Consider the following 23981-nt stretch of genomic DNA (forward strand, 5'->3'; position numbering starts at 1 on the left):
TATCAAAATTCCTCTTTCCTACTGTTCTAACCATAATCACCCATTCATTTCTATCATCCAACCCAAGTCCAGATGAAGGCCAGTGGCCACACAGCCTGAAGGCACTGTCTCTGGTCTCAAATTCAGGCCCAAGCTTTTTAGCCTATGCTTGGAAAGAAACGAGTTAACCACCTCTTAGTGGGGCCCATATACTCCCCTCTCACAGACCCTCTGGTTACTGACACTGTCTACACCTGACTCTATGTCCCTACACCTAGTCCCGTCCCACCTAACTAGAGCCTAGATCACTTCCACAGCAACAGCCTGAAAGAGTATGGTGTGTATACGAGCTTCAGCATCATCCCTTCATTTTCCTTTCTTCATCGTCACTTACTTTCTAACCCCTCCTGGAGTAAACAATGACCCAATGTAATTCTGCACAAGTTTACAAACTGAAGATATAAAGGCATATATCTTATTTTATTGTCATCTAAAAATCGCATGGAGTCACTCTCAGGACACAGAAGGCTTCTATAAAGAGCAAAATGCTCACTGATAAAGTACTAGCTAGATAACCAGAAAGATGTGACCCTAGCTGAAAAGTTTTTAACTCTGCAAATACTTGGAGTCATTAATTATGTACACTTGTTTTATTCATAATTTGTAATGTTTGGGGATACCAAAAGTAATTCTAATAATGGTTGAATTTAACAAAAAATTTTAACCTCATCTTAAAACATTCACTGATCCATCTCATTCAATGGCAATATTCAATGTTAAAAGGAACATAAAAACAAACATGCACACAATTGCACAGTTTTCATAAAGGTCTATTTCATTATTGGTGGGTAGTGCATTTAACAGTTAAATACATTAAATAATGTATAGGTGACTGCATGACTGCAGCATTGGTAACTAGATAGATAACCAATTCAACTAGAAACGAGCTAACAAGTAACTGTCTAAATATTTAAAATACAGCTCTTGTTTAGATCATCCTTTGTTTTGATCACCTTCTTGGGGGGGAAAAGCCTGCTGGTCACACTGGAAATATATTAAGGCCAAATCTTCTAATATCCATTCCCAGAGGTTTCTTTCAGCTAGATTAAGCCTCCAACTCCAGGGCAAGCCCAAGTTTGTGGCCTCCAGCGTTAATGCTCTTCCCATCTACCAGAGCAGACAGTGTAAGCTTCACACCTGTAAACAAAAGCAGACAACCATCATGTGCCTGAAACACCTTATGAAAGCCTGCAGCCTTCTTTAATAATCACCTCACAGCCTGCCTATCAGAGGACCTACTAGTGCCGGCCACCAGAGGGCGCCTGGGAGTATCTGATAGCGAAGAATTCAGTGGCACCATCCTGAATAAGGCAGGCATCAAGTCAGAGCATAAAAATGTTAATAAAGCTCAAATGGCTCTAGAAAATACAGTAACGTTCAATACACTATCCAGACTGAAAGACAATCATAACTGGATCCTGGAAAGGAAAAACTACATAGAGACATTTTCAGGACAAGTGGTAAAACCTGAACATACTGTGTATTAGATATTATTTTAATTGTTAATCTCCTTAACAATTGTGGAAACAATTGTATTGTAGTTACGATGTCATTTAAAATGGTGTAGCTAAAAATGCCTTACTCTCAGGACATGCATGCTAGGGCTAATGTGTCTACGTGTCTGCAAAACATTTAAATAATTCATAAGAATATGTGGGGGGTGGGGAGAAAAAGAGGATTATGTATCCAGACACAGAGGTAAAACAAATATGGCAAATGTTAGTAACCGGTGAATGTGGGGAATGTACAGGTGTTCATGGTACCATTCTTTTTTTAGGTTTCAAAATAGTCAGAAAGTCTGGGGAAAAGTTCCAAGTGCTTTAGAACCTTGCTATTCAAATGGTGGTTCAAGAACCAGCAACAGGGACATCACCTAAGAGCTTGTTAGAAAGACAGAACCCCTCACCCTAGACCTATGTGGATTTAGTAAGATTCCCCAGGTAATTCATCCACACACTGATGTTTGAGAAGTACTGCTCTAGAAAACACAGCAAGGCTCAAATACTATGTCAAGTAAACGAGACTACAGAGATCAAACCATCAAAACAATGAGTCAACTAAGATTGGAGAAATAAAAATCACTGAGACAGCCCAGGTCCAGGTGAGGAAAGTAAATACAGAATGGGTATTAAATCATAATACAGAATCACTGTTAACTTTCTCAGGTGTGATAATAGCATAATACTGCCAGAGAACGTTCTTATTCTGAGACACATGATGAAGCATTTAGGGAAATGTCATGACGGCTGAAACTTCCCAACAACCCATCATTTAAAAAAAAAGAAAAAAGGAAAGGAATAAAAAAGTGTGGCAAAAGGTACTTTTCTGTCAATTCTTCTGCATGCTTGAAAGATCTGCAAAAGAAGCTGGGAAAACTAGTTTTCAAAACACTACCAGAACAATCCTACCTTTTTAAGTAAGAGTACTTACCAGGCCTCAGAGTCTGAGTATAGCCCACTCCAATTAAACTAGAGTTGTTTACTTTTGCCTAAAATGCAAAAAGAAATGTAAGAAAAATTTTTGAATGGAGAGACAAAGCACCTGCATGTTACCCTATTATATAATTATGAAGCATTCATTTTTTTCACCTGTGAGGTAATAAAAAATTTAATAGTTATTAAGCCAAGCAAAAACCAGGTGCCACTTAACTCTTATCCGCTAAACTTAAAAGTAAAATTGTCAGCAGAACACAGTATTCTCACTATCTGCTGGGATGTGTCTACAGACAAGTTGTCCTACAGCACAGAAGCCTAAGCGCTCTCACAGAAACCGTCCTCACTGGTTTAATCTAGCACAAAACCGTACCCGAATGGCTAATGGAAACCCCCCAGGCTCGCTATGTGACACACGCCAGCCTCAAAGTACAGCACGTGAAGTTTAAATTTGTGGCTATGACACACATTACTACTCTCAGGAATGTTCAAAATCTCCAAAAGACAGGCATTTCCTCTGAAGAAACAGACCTTTACCTCACATTCTCAAGCCTCTCATTCACCACCCCTGCGTCTGGGCTGCATGTAACTGGACTGTGCTTGAGAAGAGGTTCCAATGGGGCATCATTCACCAATGCAGAACCGTGTCCTCCTTGCACAATTCTACTATTTTAGAATTTTAGTCACAAACCTTCAAGGGGTAAAAAGAACTCTGGAGAGCAAGACACGGTAAGGAGAAGCTCCTTGTAGTTCCATTCTCTCCTACTACTAACGTCACTGAGCCATACCAGAGGTAAATGGGGCAGCTCACCCCATCTCCAGGGCCTAGGTTGCCAAGTCGGGCAACTTCCCTCTTCAGCGTTTTGAGTGCTATGGTAACAAAAAGAATAAACAGCCTCTGGGATCAAAACAGATTTGGAAATGATTTGATGTCTACACTCTTTAGTAATGTGTAAGACCAAGACAGAGAGAGAAATGATATAACTAACTATACAGGCCAAAGTCACATAAATGGCACTCATATTCACTTGGCACTACAGCCAAGTCCTCTTGGGTCACCAAAGACCATGTGAGTTATTTGTCTAAGGAAGAAATGCCCCACTAATAAGCATCTTACGCCCAATTAAGAGCCCCAGACAACAGGATACAAAGTCCTACTATTTTAGAATATGAGTCAAGCATGAAACGGACTGGGCACTAGCAGCACTACATAGGTGGGACATACTAGATTATTTCCAAAGTAATCCCAAGAAGTAACTCACTGGCACACACAGGTCCCAAGCCACCTTCCCATTTTCCACTGTGAGAGGGCTGCATCTCCTGCTGGGCATTAAATCTGTGATGGTGCCACAGACATACATTTGACGAGAACAGCACTATAGCTACCAGAGAAGTGTTGAGTGAATCCTGAGGATTTTTCTGCTACAGTGCGGTCAGAAATAAAGGGAAAAATAAATTAATACGGTCTTGCTTATGGGAAAAGCATTCTGGGGTAGGGTATAGGTCAAGTGGTAAAGTGCATGCTTAGCATGCATGAGGTCCTGGGTTCATTCCCCAGTACCTCTTCTAAAAATAAATAAATCAACCTAATTACCTACCACCCCCAATAAATAACTTTTAAAAAAATTTTTTTAAAGAAAAAAAGCATTCTGGGTGCGTCTCATTCTGATTACAACTGTGCTAAGATAAAACAAGAACGGGGCTAAAATTTAACTGCCTAAGTTATCAAAACATACTGTCCTCAGGAAAGAAGATCACTTTATGTAAGAGAAATAACTCTCATGGAAAGTTTAACTCTCTTTCATTCCAGTACGTACAGTGCCCAATTTGTAAATAATTGACACATATGAACAGCTGTTCATCTGCCTGAAACCGGAGCCAGCTGCTCTACCCCCTCAGACACTGCACACCCTCTTACCCCAGTGCACAATGACTGAAGGAAGAAACAGCAGAGTCTAAGGACAGGACCAGGATGGTCACGCAACCCAGCTAACCCAGGAGAGGGGGGAGGAAATTCCTGGGATGCACCTGGTCACCCCAGACAGGAGGGAAATCATTAGACAAGCAGTCCAGTCCTGGCCCTACGCCTCCTTCCTTCCCTCCCCAGCAGTGGTCTAAGTCCTGCCTCTCTCCAAGCTTTGGTTTCCCCACCTGCAAAACAGCATGGGTACCAATGACCATTCAGATCAAATCTGAACACATCTGTAAACCCTAAGAAGACAAACACAAAGTAACAATTAAAGTACTATTATCTCCCAACAAGAATGAGAACTGCCCAGGACCCAAAACACTGGCTTCCCTGGGCTCGGACAGGTTTGGGGCTCAGGGTTATTATCTACACTAATTCAGCAGCTTTTGAGGGTAAGCAAACTCCTGTGGCCTGGATATCAAACTTCTAACATCGTCTCCACTGAAAAAACAGCTTTACAAGTTCTAATCCCAATCTGTGTATAAAATGGGAATTGTATGAACTAAGTTCAAATTTTGACAACACAGTTCAACATACCCAAAAATTAATTCCAACAACCAAAAACCCCATCCTAAGCCCACAGCAATACTCACAGAAATGGAAGCAGTGGGGTCCAACTGATACTTAGCGGCAATGCCAAAGCGAGTGCAGTTGGTTCCTGATGTCCAAGCAAGGTTTACTGAAGTGTCAAGATCTTCACACACTTTCTGGTAAATTGATCCTCCAAATTCTGTCCCATCATTGCTATAAGATATTTTAGATTAGTCAATCTAGGATAGACAATGTAATAATGTCTAAGGCACAGGCTGATACTGTAGCATTACATTTAAATAAAAGCCACTGACCACATGGCTCTCTAGTGTTCCAATGAAAACTTTGAAGTTTTAAAAGGTCTTTTCCCAACCTATGTCCAAAAACAAGGCTTGGTCAAGTGATTCATGGTACACACATTAAGCAGAACTACCATAAGCTACTAATGATCATGCTGTAAAATACATAATGCTACAGGAAAATGATCAAAATGTATTAAGGTGGGGGGAGGGTTATAAGACAGCCTTTTCTGTATGTATATTATATGTATACAAAAACAAAGATGAAACACCAAAGCATTAACAATTAACAAAGATTATATATCTAGTGGGTGGAATGAGAAATTTTGTTTTTTTTCCTTTGTACTTCTGTTATTTACCAATGCACCATATTTATAAGGGAAAATTCTTTTTAAGAATTTTTTTTAATTTTAATTCTTTTTAAGTCCTTTCCACACATACATTTAATTTGGGTTAGGAAAAAACACTATACATCTTAAGCAATCCTATCAAATGAGCACCTCACACATCACAGACAAGTCAAATGAATGCACAAGTAGAGTTTGGCAATGTCTTAGCCTCTTCTATCCAAAGTCCAAAGCCCATCAAACCTCATGTGAAATGAACACTTACTCTCTCAGCACCAAAAGTCAAACTAACATTTTTCACTATACACTTTTGAGGGGCACTCTAGGAATGGCCAGGGATGATCTTTTTATGTCCTTTAGGTTGCACCTAGATTCACAGGAAATGACAGGAGACATCAACATCACTGAGGTCCTGTATCATAATATCCACAAAGAAATACTCACACATTAGTGTGTAGCTGGAAGTCTCCAGTCCTGTAGCCCACTGCAAAGTTATTCCTTGTCAGCTTTGACTTGGCACTGTCAAAGGTCATCTGGTACCCAGCAAGCCAGCCCTCATAACCAAAGACAGCTGAACCATGGATTGCAGGTCCAGCAAAATCAAAGTCAACATCACAACCAAGGTTTATACACTCCCTCTTGTAAGATGACTTGATTTTACCACTTTTCTTTCTGGAAAAAGAAACAAACTGATTTAAAATTGATGCCAGTGGAAGAATGACACACATAACTTCTGCACAGAGGGCACACAACAGATTTAAACGAACTGCACTAGAACTGGGGAGCAGAGGCATACTTCATTGTTTTACTGTGGTTCACTTTAGAGCACTCTGCAGAGACTCTTCCCCTCCGCCCCCAATTGACGGTCTTTGGCAATCCGGCATCAAGCAAGTCTACTGGTTCTTCGTTTCCAACAGCATTTGTTCATTTTTTGTCTCTGTGTCACATTTCAGTAATTCTCACAGTATTTTAAACTTTTTCATTATTATATTTGTTATGGTGACTGTGGTCAGTGAGCTTTTGATGTTACTACTATGACTCACTGAAAGCTTAGATGATGGTTGGCATTTTTTAGCAATAAAGCACTTTTTAATTAAGATAGGTACATTGTTTTTTTCAACATAATGCTACTGTACACTTAACAGACTATAGTATAAACATAACTTTTATACGCACCAGGAAACCAAAAAACCCATGAGTCACTTTTTTTTTTTTACAATATTTACTTTACTGTGGTGGTCTGGAACCAAACCTGCAGTATCTCTGAGGTATGCCTATTAAAAACGTAGCAAGCTAATCCTAAGGGGTAAAAAAATATAGCTCAATGAACTAAAAACAAGGGCACACGGGGCAACCTGAATGCCACCACCATAGGAAGACTGCTTTGCAGAAGTGGTTATCAGTCACAAAAGCCTATTAGAAACACGTTAGTTACCCAAGTTAGTGCCACAGTGATAAGAGGCAACTATCTGAAGGCAAGCCAACAACTGTACTGCTCATAGTCCAAAGGCAGAAACAGAAATTTCCCACCACAAGGCAGTTGAAGTTCAGTAAGCCATCAAAGCAGTAAATATGAACCGTTCCTATATATACCCAAGAGGAATGCCTTTAAATTTAAAGCAGATAAAAATGTCCATGCTTACCCCGTGTTTGGTGAAAAGGTGGTATCAAATGTCAGTTTCAAACCTTGACAAATCTATTTTGAAAGAAAAAGAATCTGTTTTCAGCTTTATTTCCTTTTTGAAAACAAAAATAAAATAACACTAAAGCACATTTTCAAAATGTTACCTGGTCTTCGATTGCGATTTCTGTTCCCAGAGTGTTATCAGTGTTCCACTTTTCTGTGAAAGTCAGGCCATACTCACACCATTTATATTTGGTCTCCAAGGTCCCAGTAACTTTACCAGTGTCTGTATTAGATGAACCAGATGTTGAGAATTCCTAGTAAGACAACAAATAACTTCATGAACTTTCTCATAAGCCTAGAAGAATCCACTAACTTACACAAATAAAAAGAACCCACGGACACATTTAGTAATTTCACTGATCTTTGTTCTAGCTTCCTACCTTCTGATACTGAATATATACGAGTGACAAATTAGCCTGTTAAGTTACTGCCAACTTATTGCTCACATTTCAACCAACCAATCACAAGTTACCTGTATCTAATTCTAAGTGAACAATAAACTGTATCGCTTTTAAGGAAACTTCTGCTAAGGTGATTTCATTTGGAATTCAAAAATCAGTAGGGAGAAAAAAAGGAATGAGCGTTTTAGTACTGCTTCCAATCTACACCTGATATTGAATAAAACATTAAACAGGTCACTACAGTTAATCACAGACCCCTTCATTAAAATCAGTTGATAACTGATACACAATTTATTACAAAATGGTTCCTGAAAATCCTTAAAGGAAAAGCACTCCACTGTAGGAATCCATGCCATGAACAAAAGATTTTTTTTAATTCTTTGGTAACCCTAATATTCTGTTTTTCCAACATAGCCACCACATTTTATGCCTTTCCAATCTTTCACATTCTCATTTTAAAAAACAAGTAGGGGGAAAGAAACTATACATTTATTCTACAACTGGTTTATATCATACATAATATATACTGTACTCTGTGTAACAGATGACAGTATAACAGAATAATTGAATGCAGTGATCAATTTAAAGTGCATTATATAATCTTATATTTGTAGCAAATATTATTAATCTGCCAATCCCTAATTGCACACTAACTGAAAAGGAAGGCATAATATGGAGGAGGCCTTATCTGAAACTTAAAGTCTGCTACAGATAATCCAGAAATCTAATAATCTTTCAGAGCACAGTACACAGAGGCAAACAATTCAAATCTTCCAAGATAAAAACATTAAAATGCCATCTGAGGGTTCTGATTTGTCTGCTAATGATGGCTATACACTTTGGTCACTGGAAAGCCAAGTTTAAAGACAGCTGATCTGAACTAATGAAGAGAAATCTGACCTGAAATTGTGATACCTGCAGAATGATGAAATACCAGAAACTGTATCACAATGGGAGAAAAGGCCAATTATCCTTCACTTAGAAAATAGAGTATTTGGATAACTATTGCTCTGCAGAGAAAGATACCCAATTCTTTAGGTCTTATACACAATTGCCTGAAATTAGATGCTTTCATTAACAGAAATTTCAAGTCAAAGCCCTCAATGCCCATACTAAAAAGCAATGGATTTTGTTAGGAAAGAATACTGATATAAAATTAGGAGTCCTGACATCCAGTTCTGGCTGTCATTTACTAAATGAATAACACTGAAGACAACACTTTTCTGGGTCTCAGTTACTTCAAATGTGGTAATAAAAACTACCTCTAGAGGATTCAATTGGACTGATGCTGAAAACTGCACATTCTCATGTGTTCCACACAAAAGGATGTATCATTAAAACAATATATGTGGAGCATGTTCTTCTAACAGACACTTAAGATGCAGAATGTGTATGAGTAGCTATTTTTAATCCCGAGTGACATTGATTAATGATTCTCGAGGTCCTACCCACTGCCATTCATCAGCCCATAGACTGAGCCAGTTTATATACATGTCAAAGAGTCCTCAAGACAGAAAACCAAGATCACGCTGTGATCTCTGACAAGAATTCAGCCGGATGACACCACTGATGAGAGCTTATACCCTTTCACTCCATCATCAAGATATTTAGGCTTCTATATTCTGGGGTGGCCTAGACATCTCTGCAGTTCAGGTGAGAAAACAGAACCAGGCATTACTGTGATATATTTGGGGCCAGGTACACATTACAAGACCAGTACCATGCTTTTGAATTACACACATTAAATGTAAATAAAAACATACTATATCTAATCAAGCTTCTATATATCCTTCATGTTCTTAAGCCTAACTTCATAAAATTCTTATCCACATTAAGCCTTTATTTTCCAACAAAGATTTTGATTTACCCAACAATCTAGTACTAGATATACTGCTCTGACTGTTCCCTAGTTTAAAGTTTATTGTCTTTCCAGTCAGCAAGTAAGCTTTTTAAACACAAGGATTGAGTCGTCTTCTTTTTTCAGGAGGCCTTTTGTGTTTCAACAAATACACACCAAGTGGTTTATAAGGGGCCTCAATAGGTTAAGAGAGGGAACACAAAACAAACACTACTGTGACCTGTTACCTTAAGCAAGTAAGTCACTCAACCTCACTGAATATTCAGGCTTCCTTTCAAACCAAAGAAACCAAATGACAGATGTGACCAATGTAAAACCCCAGAAATCCAAGTGGAGGCATTAAGAAACTACAAAATGATTAACTTTAATAAATAAAAGCTATTACCCATCCCCAAAACAATCTCAAAACAAAAAATTTTAGAAGAAAAAAAATCACAAAATTTTACTTTACTCTCTTTACAGGAGTCTGGTAGGCAGAATCAAGATCCAAGTATCAAAATATCAACCCTTAAAAATATTCAAACTTAGAACTCTCTAAATTCACAAAATACATATGGAAATCTTCCCCAAGGAGGGCTGCTAGAATATGACCATTATATTAATGATTAATACACTCAAATTAAGAGTTACTGAGTATTTTTATGCCCAGAACTCTTAATGCTTTTTATAGGCATTAAAAGAAAGGGTTACAAAAAGTACAACAGGTTCCCACATGACTAATGTCTTGCCTGAGTTACTAGTGCTTACAAAGAAATATGTCAAAAGACCACATCAAAATCAGTAATCATATTCAAAGCCAAAACAAATTAAGACGCAAATCCCTTAAAACAAAATTAACTTGTTTCTTCTTTAAGATTGAATGGGTATGGGGGGTGGGTATAGCTCAAGTGGCTGAGCACACCCTTAGCATGCACTGGGTGCTGGGTTCAATCCCCCGTACGTCCTCTAAAAATAAATAAATAAACCTAGTTACCCCCAGCCAAAAAAAAAAAAAGATGAACTGGGTAGAGATCGTATAACTATTATGGGTTGAAAAATTATATAAAGGCTACCAGAACTTATCAGATACCCAACACTCACCACGCCACTGCATGACTTTGTTTTCACATCCAGTTTCACCAAACCAAAACCTTCAAGTAAAGACCAAAACAGAACAATATGATTATTTTGTATAAAAGATGCATACCAATAGTTGAGTATACATTAAAAAACTCCAAAAACCCCAAATACAAAAACCAGAAAGTTTACACACTCAGAGGAGGATAAAAATGCATACTAATACACAATGCTTAAATGAAAACAATTTTAATTATTCTATGTAAACTGAAATGCAAAGGACAAAACATCTTTAGCTTTGCCTAGTATTTTGCTGTGTGTTTGGCACCAAAAAAAGGCTTTCAAACCATTTTATCAAAGCATTTATTTAAAAATGCCTCTCATATCTAAATGTCAGATCAGAAAATCAATCTAATTTGAATCTCAGAACAGCCAACCCTTTTTATTATTATAATTCAGGCATTTGGAACATTTACGCCAAAGGGGTATCTATCTCCCTTTTGGATTAATAATCTAAATAATTAGGGAAATAATCTAAAAGAGAGAGAGGGAGAGAGGAGCGTGGAACAAAATCTTCAAGAAAAAACAAATTTATTTGAAAAAAAAAAAAAAACCATTACCCTTTAGGAGTCACCACTGTAAAAGCAAAACAGCAATACATCATAATTCTATTCAACCGAGGTCTAAATTGTATCTGAAGGAAATAAAAGCACAATTTTTTTTTTCTTAAAGGTAAAATTTTTGAACTAACTTTGAAAAAACTGGAGGAAATTGGAGCAGAAGGGGATGTGGATTGTTACAGTACTACTTTAACAAAAATTTTACCTTAAATGTACCAAATACAAGAATTAATGCAGCCAAGATATCTACAATTTGAAGAAATTATTAATTTCCCTAAGCAATCCAAACACACACATTCATTTCAGATTGAAAATTTTTAAAACAGTTCTTACCAAACCCTTTGTTGAAAATATCTCTGGCAGCTTTGCCAAGGTCAGCATATGATGGAGGAATACACATTGCTGGTGGGAAGGAGAAACATTCCAGTGTTAATGTTCCTGTTCTCCCAGTCTGTCCAAAAACTAGATTATGATCTACCACCATCTTTAAACCCAAGCAGTCCAACTTGGTTTTGATTCCACCAGGAGCTGAAACTGTAGTCTAATATGATTCATGAAGGAGATATCAGCACCGAAGGCTTATTTCTAAAATGAGTAACCACAGTAACTGACTATACAAACTTGGGAAATTACTTCCGAAATATGAAAACAGACATTCTATGCCTAAATTTACACGTCTGTAGCCTCACCTCCTAGGACAGGACTAGTACAAAGAATCAAACACATACACGCATATATATCTATACATACATTTAAATCTGCCAAAATTCACTGGAATGGGCTGATTTAACCAAATAAGATAAAATCAAAACCTAGGACAAGTCCCACCCCCCCAACTACATCTTTTAGCAACCTCACTGAAGTCAAAACCAATTATTCTGGAGTGGGAAGAGAAGAGTAATTAATACTTATGGGACTTAAATATTGGAACTTTAAAAAAAAAAAAAAGCCATCTGTTTAAGTGAAATCTACATTATGCTGTGAGGCTTAAAGGAAAGCAATCTGAACTCATTACACCAGTTCATTCATTCTACATAGCACGTCCATGCCCTTAAGAGCACATGTAATGACCTTGCGCTCTCACAAGGGGGGTTACTACTTCCTCAGGAAAAGTAACCGATCCAAATCCTCCAAAGACCGAATCCGACAATTAGTAACATTTTGCTTTTGAGTTCATCAAGGACACCTCCAAAAACTGCAGGGGAATGCGGCCAAAGACCCAACTTCCCTGGCCTAGTCCCCCTACCCGAAATCCAGTAATGCAGCCCCTCCTCCGCAGACCCAGGAGTCAGACGGTGGAATGGCTACCGAAAGAGGCGAATTTCCAAGTCCTTGGAGAGATACCGGGAAAGACGCTGCGACTTTCAGGTCAGTAGGCTTCAAGTGCCCGGACACCACCGCCCCATCCCGCAGAAATCCCCGCTCTACTTACGCCGCGGGCAGTTCTGTCCGTAGGTTGCCATGGCGAGGCCGCGGGAAGCGGTGATCTGCGGAAAGGACAAGAAGTGCGGTCAACGGGGGTCAGAAGCGGATCAAGAAGCCAGAAGGGGGTCTCAGACAGAAGGGAGAGGGGCCCTGGGGCAGCGCGGCCATCTTAGGGAGCCAGGGCCGACCCCGAGTCCGGCCCAGGCGTTCTGCTTGGCCGCCGGGGCCTAGGCCCACGGGTCGGAGTGAGGCGGGCGCGGCGGTACCTGGTGGTCTTCTGAGGGGGTGGGGGGCCGCTGCTGTCTCTCCGCTCTCAGGTGAGGCCGCTCGGCTGGCTTGGGGTCCGGCTGCAGCTGCGGCGCTGGAGGGCGAAGTGAAGGAGACACCGTTCCGCCCGCCGCAACCCTGTCCTCCCCCCGCCAGGACCCTGCCACTGCCCCTGGGGCTGCCCGCGGCGCCTGTCCTCGCAGCGCCGCCCGCTGCCCACTCCAACCTGCTCCGAAACGACCACGTGCTCCGAGAACACCCCCACCTCCTGGATGGGTCGCCTCGGTCCGTCGGCTAGGGCCAGAAAGGCAGAAGCTGCGGGACCTTGGGTCAGGCAGCGAAGAGGGCAGCCCAGGGGCGAGGGGGCGGGGAACGGCGGAGGCGGCGCGGAGGGGACCGCGCGGGCGGGGGATGGGGCGGCGGCCCCGCGCGCGCTTGTCACGGTGGGGCGGGGCGTCAGGAGCGTGCCTGCGCGGGACCCGGCGCGAAAGGGCGCGGCCGCGCTCCCCGGGGTCACGTACTTCTCTCGTATTCCCTTTCTCGGCTGTGAGTAGAGCACGCTGCAGAGCCAATCCCCAGTCTAGGAAGGAGTCTGCTAAACATTGCCCCTTCTATCCTGAGTAAGTGCAGCGTGTGCTTCTGAAAGATGGTCTGCCTCTCCTGGCCCAAGGAGAAACGAGTGGGCCACCAGGGCGCACCTCCAGCCCCTCGTGCACTCCCTTCCTTCGTCCTCCTTCGACCATAGTGTAGTCACCATACAGGGCGGGACTCAGCCGGAGAAGCTCTCGGGTTGCCCTTTCCTAAACAAACTTGAGCACGTCTCAGGGTGCCCCGTCCCTCCCCTCCCTCCGCCCCACTCTCAAGCCCTAGGGTTCCTCTTATACCGCCTCCATCCCTACACACGCACCTGACCGGAACTCTCTCCGTGAATCAAGTGTGCTAGAAAATTTAAGAATCATGCTGACCAAGTATTAGAATGCTACACTTAAGTTCCCTGGGTGTACAGTGAGGTAGCCAACTCAACAAGAAAAAAAATGAGCCTTTTAATGAGATGGAAATGGCTCCGGAATCAGTCACCAATCTCAGCAGTTTATCCCCTCTGTACCCCATTTGCCTATCTATAAAATGAAAAGTTTAAATGAGATGAAGTGGTCTTTAATGGTCATTCAGCCATAGACTACGAGCAAAGCCTTTTCCCCTCTGACTCTTGCTCTGAAAGCCACCTCTGTTCAAATGCTTCCAAAGTTCCATCTCCACCTAAACCAGAAAAAAGATAGCTAGATAGACTTCCACGATGCAAACCTGGATTAAAGCTGCAGCCTGGTGGATTTCCCTCCCACGAGCAAGCCCAGTCAGTATCTTGCCTAGTCATGCATGGTTGGGATTGCTCATTGTAAACGGTCAGAAAGGAAGAGTCTTTGCTCCTAAGAGTTCAAGCACCAGACACACTGATTGATTAATCCTTCATTCAAGCTCAGACAGGTCAGTCTGAAGTCAGCCTGATTCCACAGGGTACTGGTCTGCTCTATGTTTGATACTATTATGAGGCTAATGGCAGAGACTGACATCCCATCACAACTGCAGCATAACACACCACTTCCCAGAAAAACCTAGTCTGCTCAGTCACCTTCATTACCTGCAGTAGGATTTATTCACAGTGTGAACTATCTGTAGCATTTTAAACCCCCAGAGAATTTCACTGTGCCACAGAACACAGATCTGAGAGTTCACCCTCTATAAATCCAAGGAATGTACACAATACCTAATAACCAGGAGAGGAATCATGGCAATTTATTTCAAACTTGGATTCAGTGAATATATCTGAATTCTTACATCCAAAGCCCTTTAGACCAAAGCATCATTAGTAGCAGCCACCATTTGTAGAGCAACTACCATGTCACCCACACAGGAAGCAAAGTCCGTTCAGACACAGTTCCTACTCTCAAGGTACTTATGGTCAAGTATGTGTAGAGGTGTCCACAACTGGAAAGGGTCCAAGATTTTCCTTATGTGCACACTAGAAAGGTCGCCTGCCATAATTTCATAGGTTCATAGATGCTGACAGAAGACAGGAAACTCGAAGGTCAGAGACAAAGGACTTTATTACGTGTGACTCAGCAGGCCGTGTAAGTGTTCAAATCAGTTCTGTTCCACAGAAGTGATGCAGAAAACCCTAGATAGAAACTGCACACCATGTGTTTGTGCCACAGGTGAAGAATCTTAAGCTTAGGAAAACTCCTGCCTTATAAGGAGCTACTAACCTGTCCAACCTTTGCCCCAGAGGGAGACATTATTATACTTCTCAGGAAATAAAATCTGCCCTCTGCCTCCTGTCCCAAGGGGAGTTACTACTCCTGTCTCCCAAGGCTGTTTGCTATGCACACAATCTTGAAAACAGAGTTTGAGATAAAAGCAGTCACAAGACACATAGAAACACCATGGAGAACTGTCATACAACTCATGATGCACAATGCTAAACGTAAGCACAGAGAACTATGGGCATAGACAGATTGAGGAGACACTTGCACTAAAGTTTGAAGTAGGATGTATCAAAATTGGAAAGCCAACAGGCCAAGGATGGAAGAATGGAAGAGCAAAATTCTAGAAGAGGCAAAGCCAAACAGGGACTTGAAGTGGCAAGAATCATTTTGGAAACCACAAGTAATTAAGTAAAGGTGCAAAAACCTGTAGGAAAAGTTTTAAGATTAGTCTAAAGATATTGGCTGGAGTCAAATGCCGAAGGTCCTGAAAGGATACCCCCCACCCCCACGGTGGCTGGGAGCCATATTTTTGACTTGCGCAGTTGGGAGGACAACTGTTCCACTCACTGTTGGAAGAGCTACAGGAAGAGGGACAGATGTGAGGATAAAGAGGATGATTTAATTTCAGGTAAGTGTGGGGTGCTAGCATCCACACCTAAACAGAGTTGTCCTGTAGGCAGTTATGAAGCCTAGGAGAAAGGTCTGGATAGAAGGTATTGGCATGAAAATTTTGATTTTAATTATGATTAACTATGGTTGTGATTAAAGTGAGTGAGAGATGGGATACTAGGAGCCTTAGGAGAGTTGGTTGTTTCAGGGACAAGTAGCAGAGAAGCTAATGAAGAAAACTGACAAAGACTGGCCTGGAGGCTAAAAGAAAACTCAGGGGAAGTACTTTCCTAGAAGCCAAAGGGGGAGAGCAGCGGTGGAAGAGAGAGTGCTGAACAGTGCCACATCCTGAGGAGTGGTCAAATGAGGTCAAGACAGAGGTTCAGGGTGGGGGCTCTTCTTCCCAGGTCTAAAGGCAGTACTGGGGCTAGGGGCTGGGAATCTTCATGTAATTGAAACAAACATTTATTAAGATGAGACAGGAGAGAGAGAGCGAGCTGTAAGCTGTGGTTACAGTTAGAATGTGGGACGTTGGGATGTAAGATTTAGCCATGGAGCATTCTGGGTGGTGAGTAGCCATGGAAGGGTGAAGTGGAAGTGAAGTTTACTGGAGTTGAAGGTGGTCAGGGCTCACAGGTGAGGTTTGGATGTTGGAGCTATGTGCCCCACACACATCACATACACAATGATGGAATAGGCACCGATTGCTGGCAGGGATACTGAAGTTACCAGGATGTTGCTAGGATAAGAGAGAAGAAACTGTGAATCAGGTGCCAAAGTCCTCAGGGAACACAGGAAGCTGGCCATAAAGGATGACTACAGTAGAGGATAGTAGAACTGATGGTGTGAACCTCAAAGGAGGTAATTTTATAGGAGGGTGGAGAAGTAAAAGAAATGGCCACCCTTCCTGCTCCCAGGTCCAGCCCTGGGATATGGGAGGGCATAGGAAAATGAGCTGTCTTCCCTGGGATCCAATATCAATGGAAAAAGGTAGTTTTATGCTAAGGTAAGCAGAGTGAAAGAGCATTCAGCAATAAAACTGAGGGTAATCTGTTTACAATAGAACAAGGTTCTAGAGGGCTCCATGGGATGGGATGGCAGGGAGGGCAGCAGTGGGAGGACAAACCAGGAAGGAAAGAAGGAATGCTTCCCTGCCCTTACTGTTTTTGAGTTAAACCCTCTGAATCCTTTTAAAGCCCAACTCAAATGTATTCCAGCCATAGTGTTTTCCAATCTACCAGTTACACATTCATTTTCACTCCCTCTGAACTTCTATGGCATTTGTTGTTACCTAGTGGCATAAGGTATTACATATTTTCCCAATATTTTACTATGAAAATTTTCAAACATGCAGGAAAGCTGAAATAATTGTTCAGTGAAGCCCCATATATCTATTATCTAGATTCTACAACTACCATTTTGCTTTATTTGCTTTATTTCATATCTATCCATCTATCCATTCATCAATCCATCTTAAGTTTTTGATGCATTTCAAAGTCAGTTGCAGACATCAGTATACTTCACCCCTAAGTACTTCAGCATGCATAGCATTAACTAGAGTTCAATATTTGTTTCTGTTTTAAGTAAACTTACCTACATACCATGTTTTTGTTTTTTTACAAAAATACTCCGCCTTCTGCCTTTCCTATCAAACTCTTTAATGGTGAGGACCATTTCTTACTCAACTCCATCCCCACCCACCCAACCATCCAATATCCAATAAAAATGACACTGGTAATGATAAACACAATCAAAATAATCACAGCTAACATATATCAGGCACTTCCTTTGTGCCAGACACTGGTCTAAATACATCATATGCTTTATTTAATCCTTATAGCAGCCATATTAAACAGGTACCATAAAGGTGCCTGTTAAAGACAGGAAACACAAACCTACAGAGGGTAAGTAACTAGCCCAGGATGCACAGTTCTTCAAGTGGTGGAGACAGCTCTGATTCTGGGCCACATGCTCTTAACCACCATTCACATTGCCTCCCCATTGTCAAAGCCTTACCCATTACAGGTGACTAGTCATATTTATGGAACGTTCAAAGAGTCCACTGTTTTGGACCAGCCTTGTCACGGCCCATTAACAGAGATAGTTGCCTTCAAAATTTTTCCTTGGTAAGTTTGTGATGAGGGCACAAGCCTCCACAATGAAGGTAAATAGGGGAGAGGAAAGCTAGCTTGTCCACAGATTTGTCACTGGATCACCGCTGATAATGTCTCATGACTCACATCCTACGGCTGCCTGCATCTGCTGTGTGGCTGCCCTATGTCTCTGGGGCTGGTGTGGGAGAAAGTGGAAGGAGAGAGAGTTCTGAGGCCTGAGAAAGTCACAAGGGCAGCTGCTGGCAGCTGCCTGGACCATTCAGTAAAGAGGAAAGCTGAGGAGGAAGCCAGAAGGACAATGGACCATTATTCTGGCTGTAGGAGGTTGTTCAGTTTGATATTGGGAGACCCACCACCGCTCCCACCAATTTAAGTTCTCCTAGACCTTTGATTAGAAGTAAAGCAATAGTATTTCAAATGATTCACCTGCTATGTCTGGACACTGGGGACAATCCCAGGACAAGTTATGGCTGTAAGTAATCAGGGATTAATTTTGAGGGTCACCCTCTTGCTCCAATCCCCACTACACACCACTGCCAGATAATACAAATCTAAGTGCACGATTCCCCTCTTCAGAACCCCTCTATAAACCAACTCATGTACCAAGTTAAAGCCCTCCACCATATGGCCTACACCCTTCCAAACAAGCACAGAGTTTTGTAGAACACTAAATACACAGGGCATTAATAGAATTTACATATATAGAAAGAACTGAGATCAAATAGGTTTGGGAACTGCTGTATTTTTATTTATTAATGTATTTATTATTGCGGTATAGTCAGTTACAATGTTGTGTCTATTTCTGGTGTACAGCATAATGTTTCACTCATACATATACATATATTCCTTTTCATACTCTTTTTTGTTATGGGTTACAACAAGATACTGAATATAGTTCCCTGGGCTATACAGTAGAAACTTGTTTTTATTTTATATATAGTAGTTAGTATATGCAAATCTCAGACTTCCAATTTATCCCTTCCCATCTTCTTTCTCCTCTGGTAACCATAAGTTTGTTTACTATGTCTATGAGTCTGTTTCTGTTTTGTAAAAAATTTCTTTTTTTTTTTTTTTTTTTAGATTCCACATATAAATGATCTCATATGGTATTTTTCTTTCTTTCTGGCTTACTTCCCTTAGAATGATGATCTCCTGATCTCCAGGTCCATCCATGTTGCTGCAAATGGCATTATTTTATTCTTTTTTATGGCTGAGTAGTATTCCATTGTATAATATGTACCACTGCTTCTTTATCTAGTTAGTTATCTGTCAATGGAAATTTAGGTTGTTTCCATGCCTTGGCTACTGTATATTGTGCTTCTGTGAACAATTAGAGTTTCAATTAGAGTTTCAAATTAGAGTTCCCTCCAGATATATGCCCAGGAGTGGGACTGCTGGATCATATGGTAAGTCTATTTTTAGTTTTTTGAGACATCTCCATACTGTTTTCCATAATGGATGCACCAAACTACATTCCCACCAACAGTGCAGTAGGGGAACTATTGTATTAACCCACTTCTTTAAGTGGAACTTAATGGATGAGTCTCTGAAAGGAGATTGCAGTATGTTCCTGGTTTTTTCAAGAAGGATCTTGAGAGCCTAGTGTTCCACAGAAAAGTGTGCTGTCTCAAATTTCATTCTCAACGTTGCTACCCCTGAAATAGAACCAGTCTTTCTGAGCCTATAGTGGCAGCCATGAAAATGCATGGTACACATCTGCTACTGTGAGGAGCATGGCAGACTCACTGCTATGGCTGCTATTCCTCTGGGTCCAGGGAAGCTACCCAGGCTGCTCCCAGCTGATGACAGAGCATGGTGGAGGTATTCATGTAGGTCTATCCCTTCAAAACATGGGACTCCTCTAACAGGCAAGTTAGGCTTGAGGATGCCCCGTTAGCCTGGCCGAAACTTTCTTAGAACTGCATTGCCATCTGAAACTCTTCCTACCCAATGTTCTTTCCGTATCAAAATCTGAAGCTTCTGCTTTTTCTTTTTTGCTTTGTACCCCTCAGTTAATCTATTGCATGCTTAATGGCACCTTGGCATCTGCTGCTTAGAGGATGTAAACTAGTGTACCTATCTCAAATATCTCTAAAGCCTTTCCAGATTCAGCTCCTCCTTAGAACATCACGTCACTTTTATGGCATCTGCTTTTTTATGGTCTGTACTGAGAGGCCTCCTGATACATCAGGGAAGCTCATGGACACTGGAAGATGGTCACTCAGGTTTAAATCCCAACTCTGTCACTTACTAGCAGCACAACCTTAAAGAATTTCCTCAACAAGCTGTAAAATGGGAGATTATAATCTTATCTTGCAAGGCTTGCAAAGATTAAACTAAAAGTTACACTTAAAGCACTGAGCATATAGCAAGTACTCAGTAAACAGAATGATGATGGTCATTTAGAGTCATTTTTGTTTGATCTACTTTCCCGTAACAGATTATAAAGTCTTGAGTGTGGACAGTATAATCATCTGTAACTCCCCTGAAGGGCCTTATTCACAGTTGAGCAACACATAGCTGTTAAATTTAGTCGGGATAAAAAATGGTTATTTGCAGAAGGAAAGGGGCATCTCAGAAAAGAGAAGCAGAAGAGCCAATCAGGAGAATCAGCCAATGGTACAGGAAATGTAAATATTCAAAATATATAATACTTGTATGAAATAGGAAGTGTTTATATAATACATAAAATATACTTATTATATATAATATTTAACTATATAAAAGAACCATGATTTCAGAAATAACTGCCTGGAAGAGGGCCAGGAAGACCAAAGGTGTACTTCCATGTCCCTCCACAGGGATTGGCACTCTTAAGCCCTGTAAACACAACTTGGAAGGGCTATTTTAGCAGTAAAAACCTCATACCCAAGCCTAGTGCAACTAGGAAAAAATGGCAGGAAAGCAAAGGAAGGAAATTGCAAAGATTTATCATAAACAATGCATTAACTGAAGGGATACAAGCCGAACATACAGAACCAGGGCTTTCCAGCCTAGTTTACAGTATCGCCTTCTTGTTCAGTTCATTGTGTCGGGCCACATTGGTTTCAGTGTTTTCCCATGGACTCTGACTTGGTGGGGGAAACCACTGCATAGCAGTGGTGACCCCCTAAAGTAACTTGTTGTGAGTCTGTGCAGGAGGAAGCCACTTGAATTCCTAGATCTTCTGCCTATATGCCCAGCTGTGGCTCTCCATCTTGGGAGGCTCAGGAAAGGACATAACATGTCCCAGGAGCCCAGCATTGCTCTCTGATGGGAGCGGAGGCCTTCACACTCACCTCAGCTCTTCCCAAAGCCTCATAAGATCCTTGAAACCCCGGGTCCAGGATATTTGAGCAAAGAGTAGAAAAGTTTTAGCTGCAAGAAGTGCCTAGGTCCTGTGGGGGTTACAGCCAGCACTAATGGCCTCTTTGTTCTCCCAGTAGGCAAGTGTGTTCATATGTAGCAATGCTTCCTCCCTTCTGTTCTAACAGGATGACCCTCCATGACCGGTCTGTGATTTTCTTTGGTTAAAGTCCTTAAGCCCCATGAAAGTTCTATAGGTACAATATGTTTTATGGGTACATAAAAATGGGCTTGGGGGGCGTGGAGGGAACGGTTGGGAGGAGTGCCTGTTAAGAGTCAGGGCTGCTGCTACAACTGCCTTATATAAGTAGAAAGCCACCAAGCTCATGAGGTTCCAATCTAGAGGCCAAAGTGTGCCAGGGGCACCTCCTTCACCTCCTCCCAAAACAGCATCAGTTTCCTCTGAGTTTCCAGCAATTTTATGAGACAAACTACAAAAACACACCTTTCGAGTGAATCACTCTGCTCTCTGCAGTGCCAAGGACTTCACTTATAGTTAATTCAGATTAACTAGATCCAGCTGACGAGAGTTAGTTTGAATCATAAAGCATATTAAAAGAGATTCAGTTTTACTACCTTCAGGAATCTAGTAGAACTATGCTAATAAATTGCTCCTCAGTATAGGTCTTAAGGGAAATCTGTTTTAATAAAAAACACAGAATATTTTCTAATTCAGTCCATCAGTTGTTTATACGGAAAGAATTACTTGTCAGGCGTGGAAGCCTACTTGAAATTCTTGCTCTTTGTTTATATCATGGGTTTCATCTGGACAAATCCTGTGTTTATAAATGGTATAAAATAAACTATGAAACTTGTCGTTCCTTCATAGTGAAGTCCCAGTTACTAGAGCAGTGACTCTGTTAGCATGAAATCAACTTACTATACTCATCAGTCAGAAGGAACATAGCTTTTGCATAGGCTATTCTTCCACTGCAGGTGGTGGGGACGACGTCCCTATTCTTTCAGATTTTATAGCACACACACCCTTCCTCTCTCCCTTCCTTCTACAAATGTTTATTAAGCAACTAGAATGTGTCAGACACTGTGCCAGAGGCTAATTAAAAATCTACAATCTCACAGTCCAGAAAGGGAGACAAACATGAACAAGTATTATAAAGTGATATCTGGGCAAGGATTGCTGTGTGAACAGAAGACAGTGGGGTCAGTTCACCCTGCGGGCATCAGGAAGGCCTCAGTTCAACGGATTCTTTAAAAATGTGGATGTGTTTGTGTGGCCGACAAAGAGGGGAAGGGCAGCACATGAGCAAAGAATGCCCAGGCACGATACAGCATGGCATGTTCAGCAAACTGCAAATAATATGACAAGAATGGAAATTACAACAGATGGGATGTTAGGGGAGAGGTTATATAGCAAGGCCAGGCTGGAGAGGTCAGCTGAGGCCAGATCGCAAGCTACTATAGACAGTGCCTGCTCAGCTTCTACCTCCTTCATGAAATTACAAGCATGAAAAGACAGACAGAGTCCAGATCAAGGGGAGCATGGGCTGGCTGTCCTCAGTACTGGGCCCATATCACATCTGCAGTAGCACATTTAGGATGATGGTGACAAACCAGGAGGCATCAGTGAAGTGGGAGGATACATCCAGACCCTATTACTTCATCTTTACCACAGGAAATCTAAATTTGTGATTCCTTAATTGAAAAACATTTTCTTAAGTATAATTTCCATTTTATCGAGGCTTTTCTTTTCCGAAGAACAGTATTTCTTCTGTCATTAAGGACTTAGTTCCTTACATGGGCTTTGGTGGAGGTCGTGGGGCAGCACCTGCAGGTCTAAATCTAGGCGGAGGTGTTCGGTCCTTCTGGGCAACACGAGAACGATTCCTGACTACCTTGCTGTTTACGGCACAACTCACGCAGTAATGTAGTTTCACATACAGCTTGGGGAGCACACAGGCGTTGAAAACGCTTGCTTCAGAAATATCCCTGACGGCTGCGGTTTCTACTATGTTTCGAATAACGAACTTCTTAATAGCCTTGTCCTTGGGCACGCATCTGGCACAGTTGGTGCAGCAAATAGGCTGCACATGGCCGCGGCCCTTTTTGGCACGACCGTTATTCCTTCTTTTCTTGGTCATTTTGGAAGTGAGGACGCGAGAGAGAATTAAAAAACATTTGGAAGCATATGTGTTGGTCCTTTTAATTCCAGGCAAAGCCAAGAGACAATGGACCAGTGGCTCACCAGTGAGACTGCATTTAAAATACACAGCCTCAGAGCCAAGACCAGCCTCCTGAAAACAGACTTCAGGACAGTATGGAACTGGACATTGGCCGAGAAGGCTGGAAAAAACACACTCTGACCCCTTAAAAGAAGTAGAGCCAGACATTTCAAGATATAGAAGACCAATGGGAAGGGGCTTTAGAAATAAAATGTTAGGTATATGGGTTATCTATCGCCATCTGACAAACTATACCACAACTTAGTGGCATAAAACAATTTATGTCTATGACCCTGTGCATTGACTGGACAGTTTTCCTGATCTTCCTTGGGCTTACTCACGCAGCTGCGTCAGCTGGTGGGTGAGCTGGGGACTGGGCTCAGCTGGGACAGCTTGGTCAGCTGGGCCTCTCTCTCTTTACAAGATCCTTCATCCTGGGCTCCTTCATAGCACAGCAGTTTCAGGCCAGCATCCAAGAGGGTGAAAATGGTAGCCTCCTCAGTCACATAATGGCACTGCCACCACATTTTATGAGTCAAAG

The 23981-nt window shown here is 41.6% G+C and overlaps 2 protein-coding genes across 2 annotated transcripts; both read right to left on the reverse strand.

The window, feature by feature from the left end:
- Positions 1–788: 788 nt before the first annotated feature.
- VDAC2 (voltage dependent anion channel 2) lies at positions 789–13089 on the reverse strand. The gene is made up of 10 exons (XM_031462135.2): positions 12931–13089; positions 12672–12726; positions 11573–11641; positions 10644–10693; positions 7406–7558; positions 7261–7313; positions 6062–6289; positions 5034–5184; positions 2470–2527; positions 789–1176 (listed from the first exon to the last, which is right to left on the reverse strand). Exons 2-10 carry the CDS (start codon positions 12700–12702, stop codon positions 1085–1087), a joined length of 885 nt encoding a protein of 294 aa, XP_031317995.1. The 5' UTR covers positions 12703–12726; positions 12931–13089; the 3' UTR covers positions 789–1084.
- A 9833-nt stretch (positions 13090–22922) lies between these two features.
- LOC105092442 (small ribosomal subunit protein eS26-like) lies at positions 22923–23365 on the reverse strand. Its single transcript, XM_010984120.3, has one exon. It carries the CDS (start codon positions 23357–23359, stop codon positions 23012–23014), a length of 348 nt encoding a protein of 115 aa, XP_010982422.1. The 5' UTR covers positions 23360–23365; the 3' UTR covers positions 22923–23011.
- Positions 23366–23981: the final 616 nt, after the last annotated feature.

This window comes from Camelus dromedarius, chromosome 8, assembly GCF_036321535.1.
Source record: "Camelus dromedarius isolate mCamDro1 chromosome 8, mCamDro1.pat, whole genome shotgun sequence".
Taxonomy (NCBI): Eukaryota; Metazoa; Chordata; class Mammalia; order Artiodactyla; family Camelidae; genus Camelus; species Camelus dromedarius.

What these genes read in the sequence shown, in the direction of transcription:
- VDAC2 (XM_031462135.2), bottom strand. Translation starts at nt 12,702, where the DNA reads ATGGCAACCTACGGACAGAACTGCCCGCGGC. An exon ending in AAATCGCAATCGAAGACCAG is followed by an intron (nt 7,314 to 7,405) that starts GTAACATTTTGA and finishes CTTTCAAAATAG; the next exon opens with ATTTGTCAAGGTTTGAAACT. An exon ending in ACCTTTTCACCAAACACGGG is followed by an intron (nt 6,290 to 7,260) that starts GTAAGCATGGAC and finishes TTCTTTTTCCAG; the next exon opens with AAAGAAAAGTGGTAAAATCA.
- LOC105092442 (XM_010984120.3), bottom strand. Translation starts at nt 23,359, where the DNA reads ATGACCAAGAAAAGAAGGAATAACGGTCGTGCCAAAAAGGGCCGCGGC.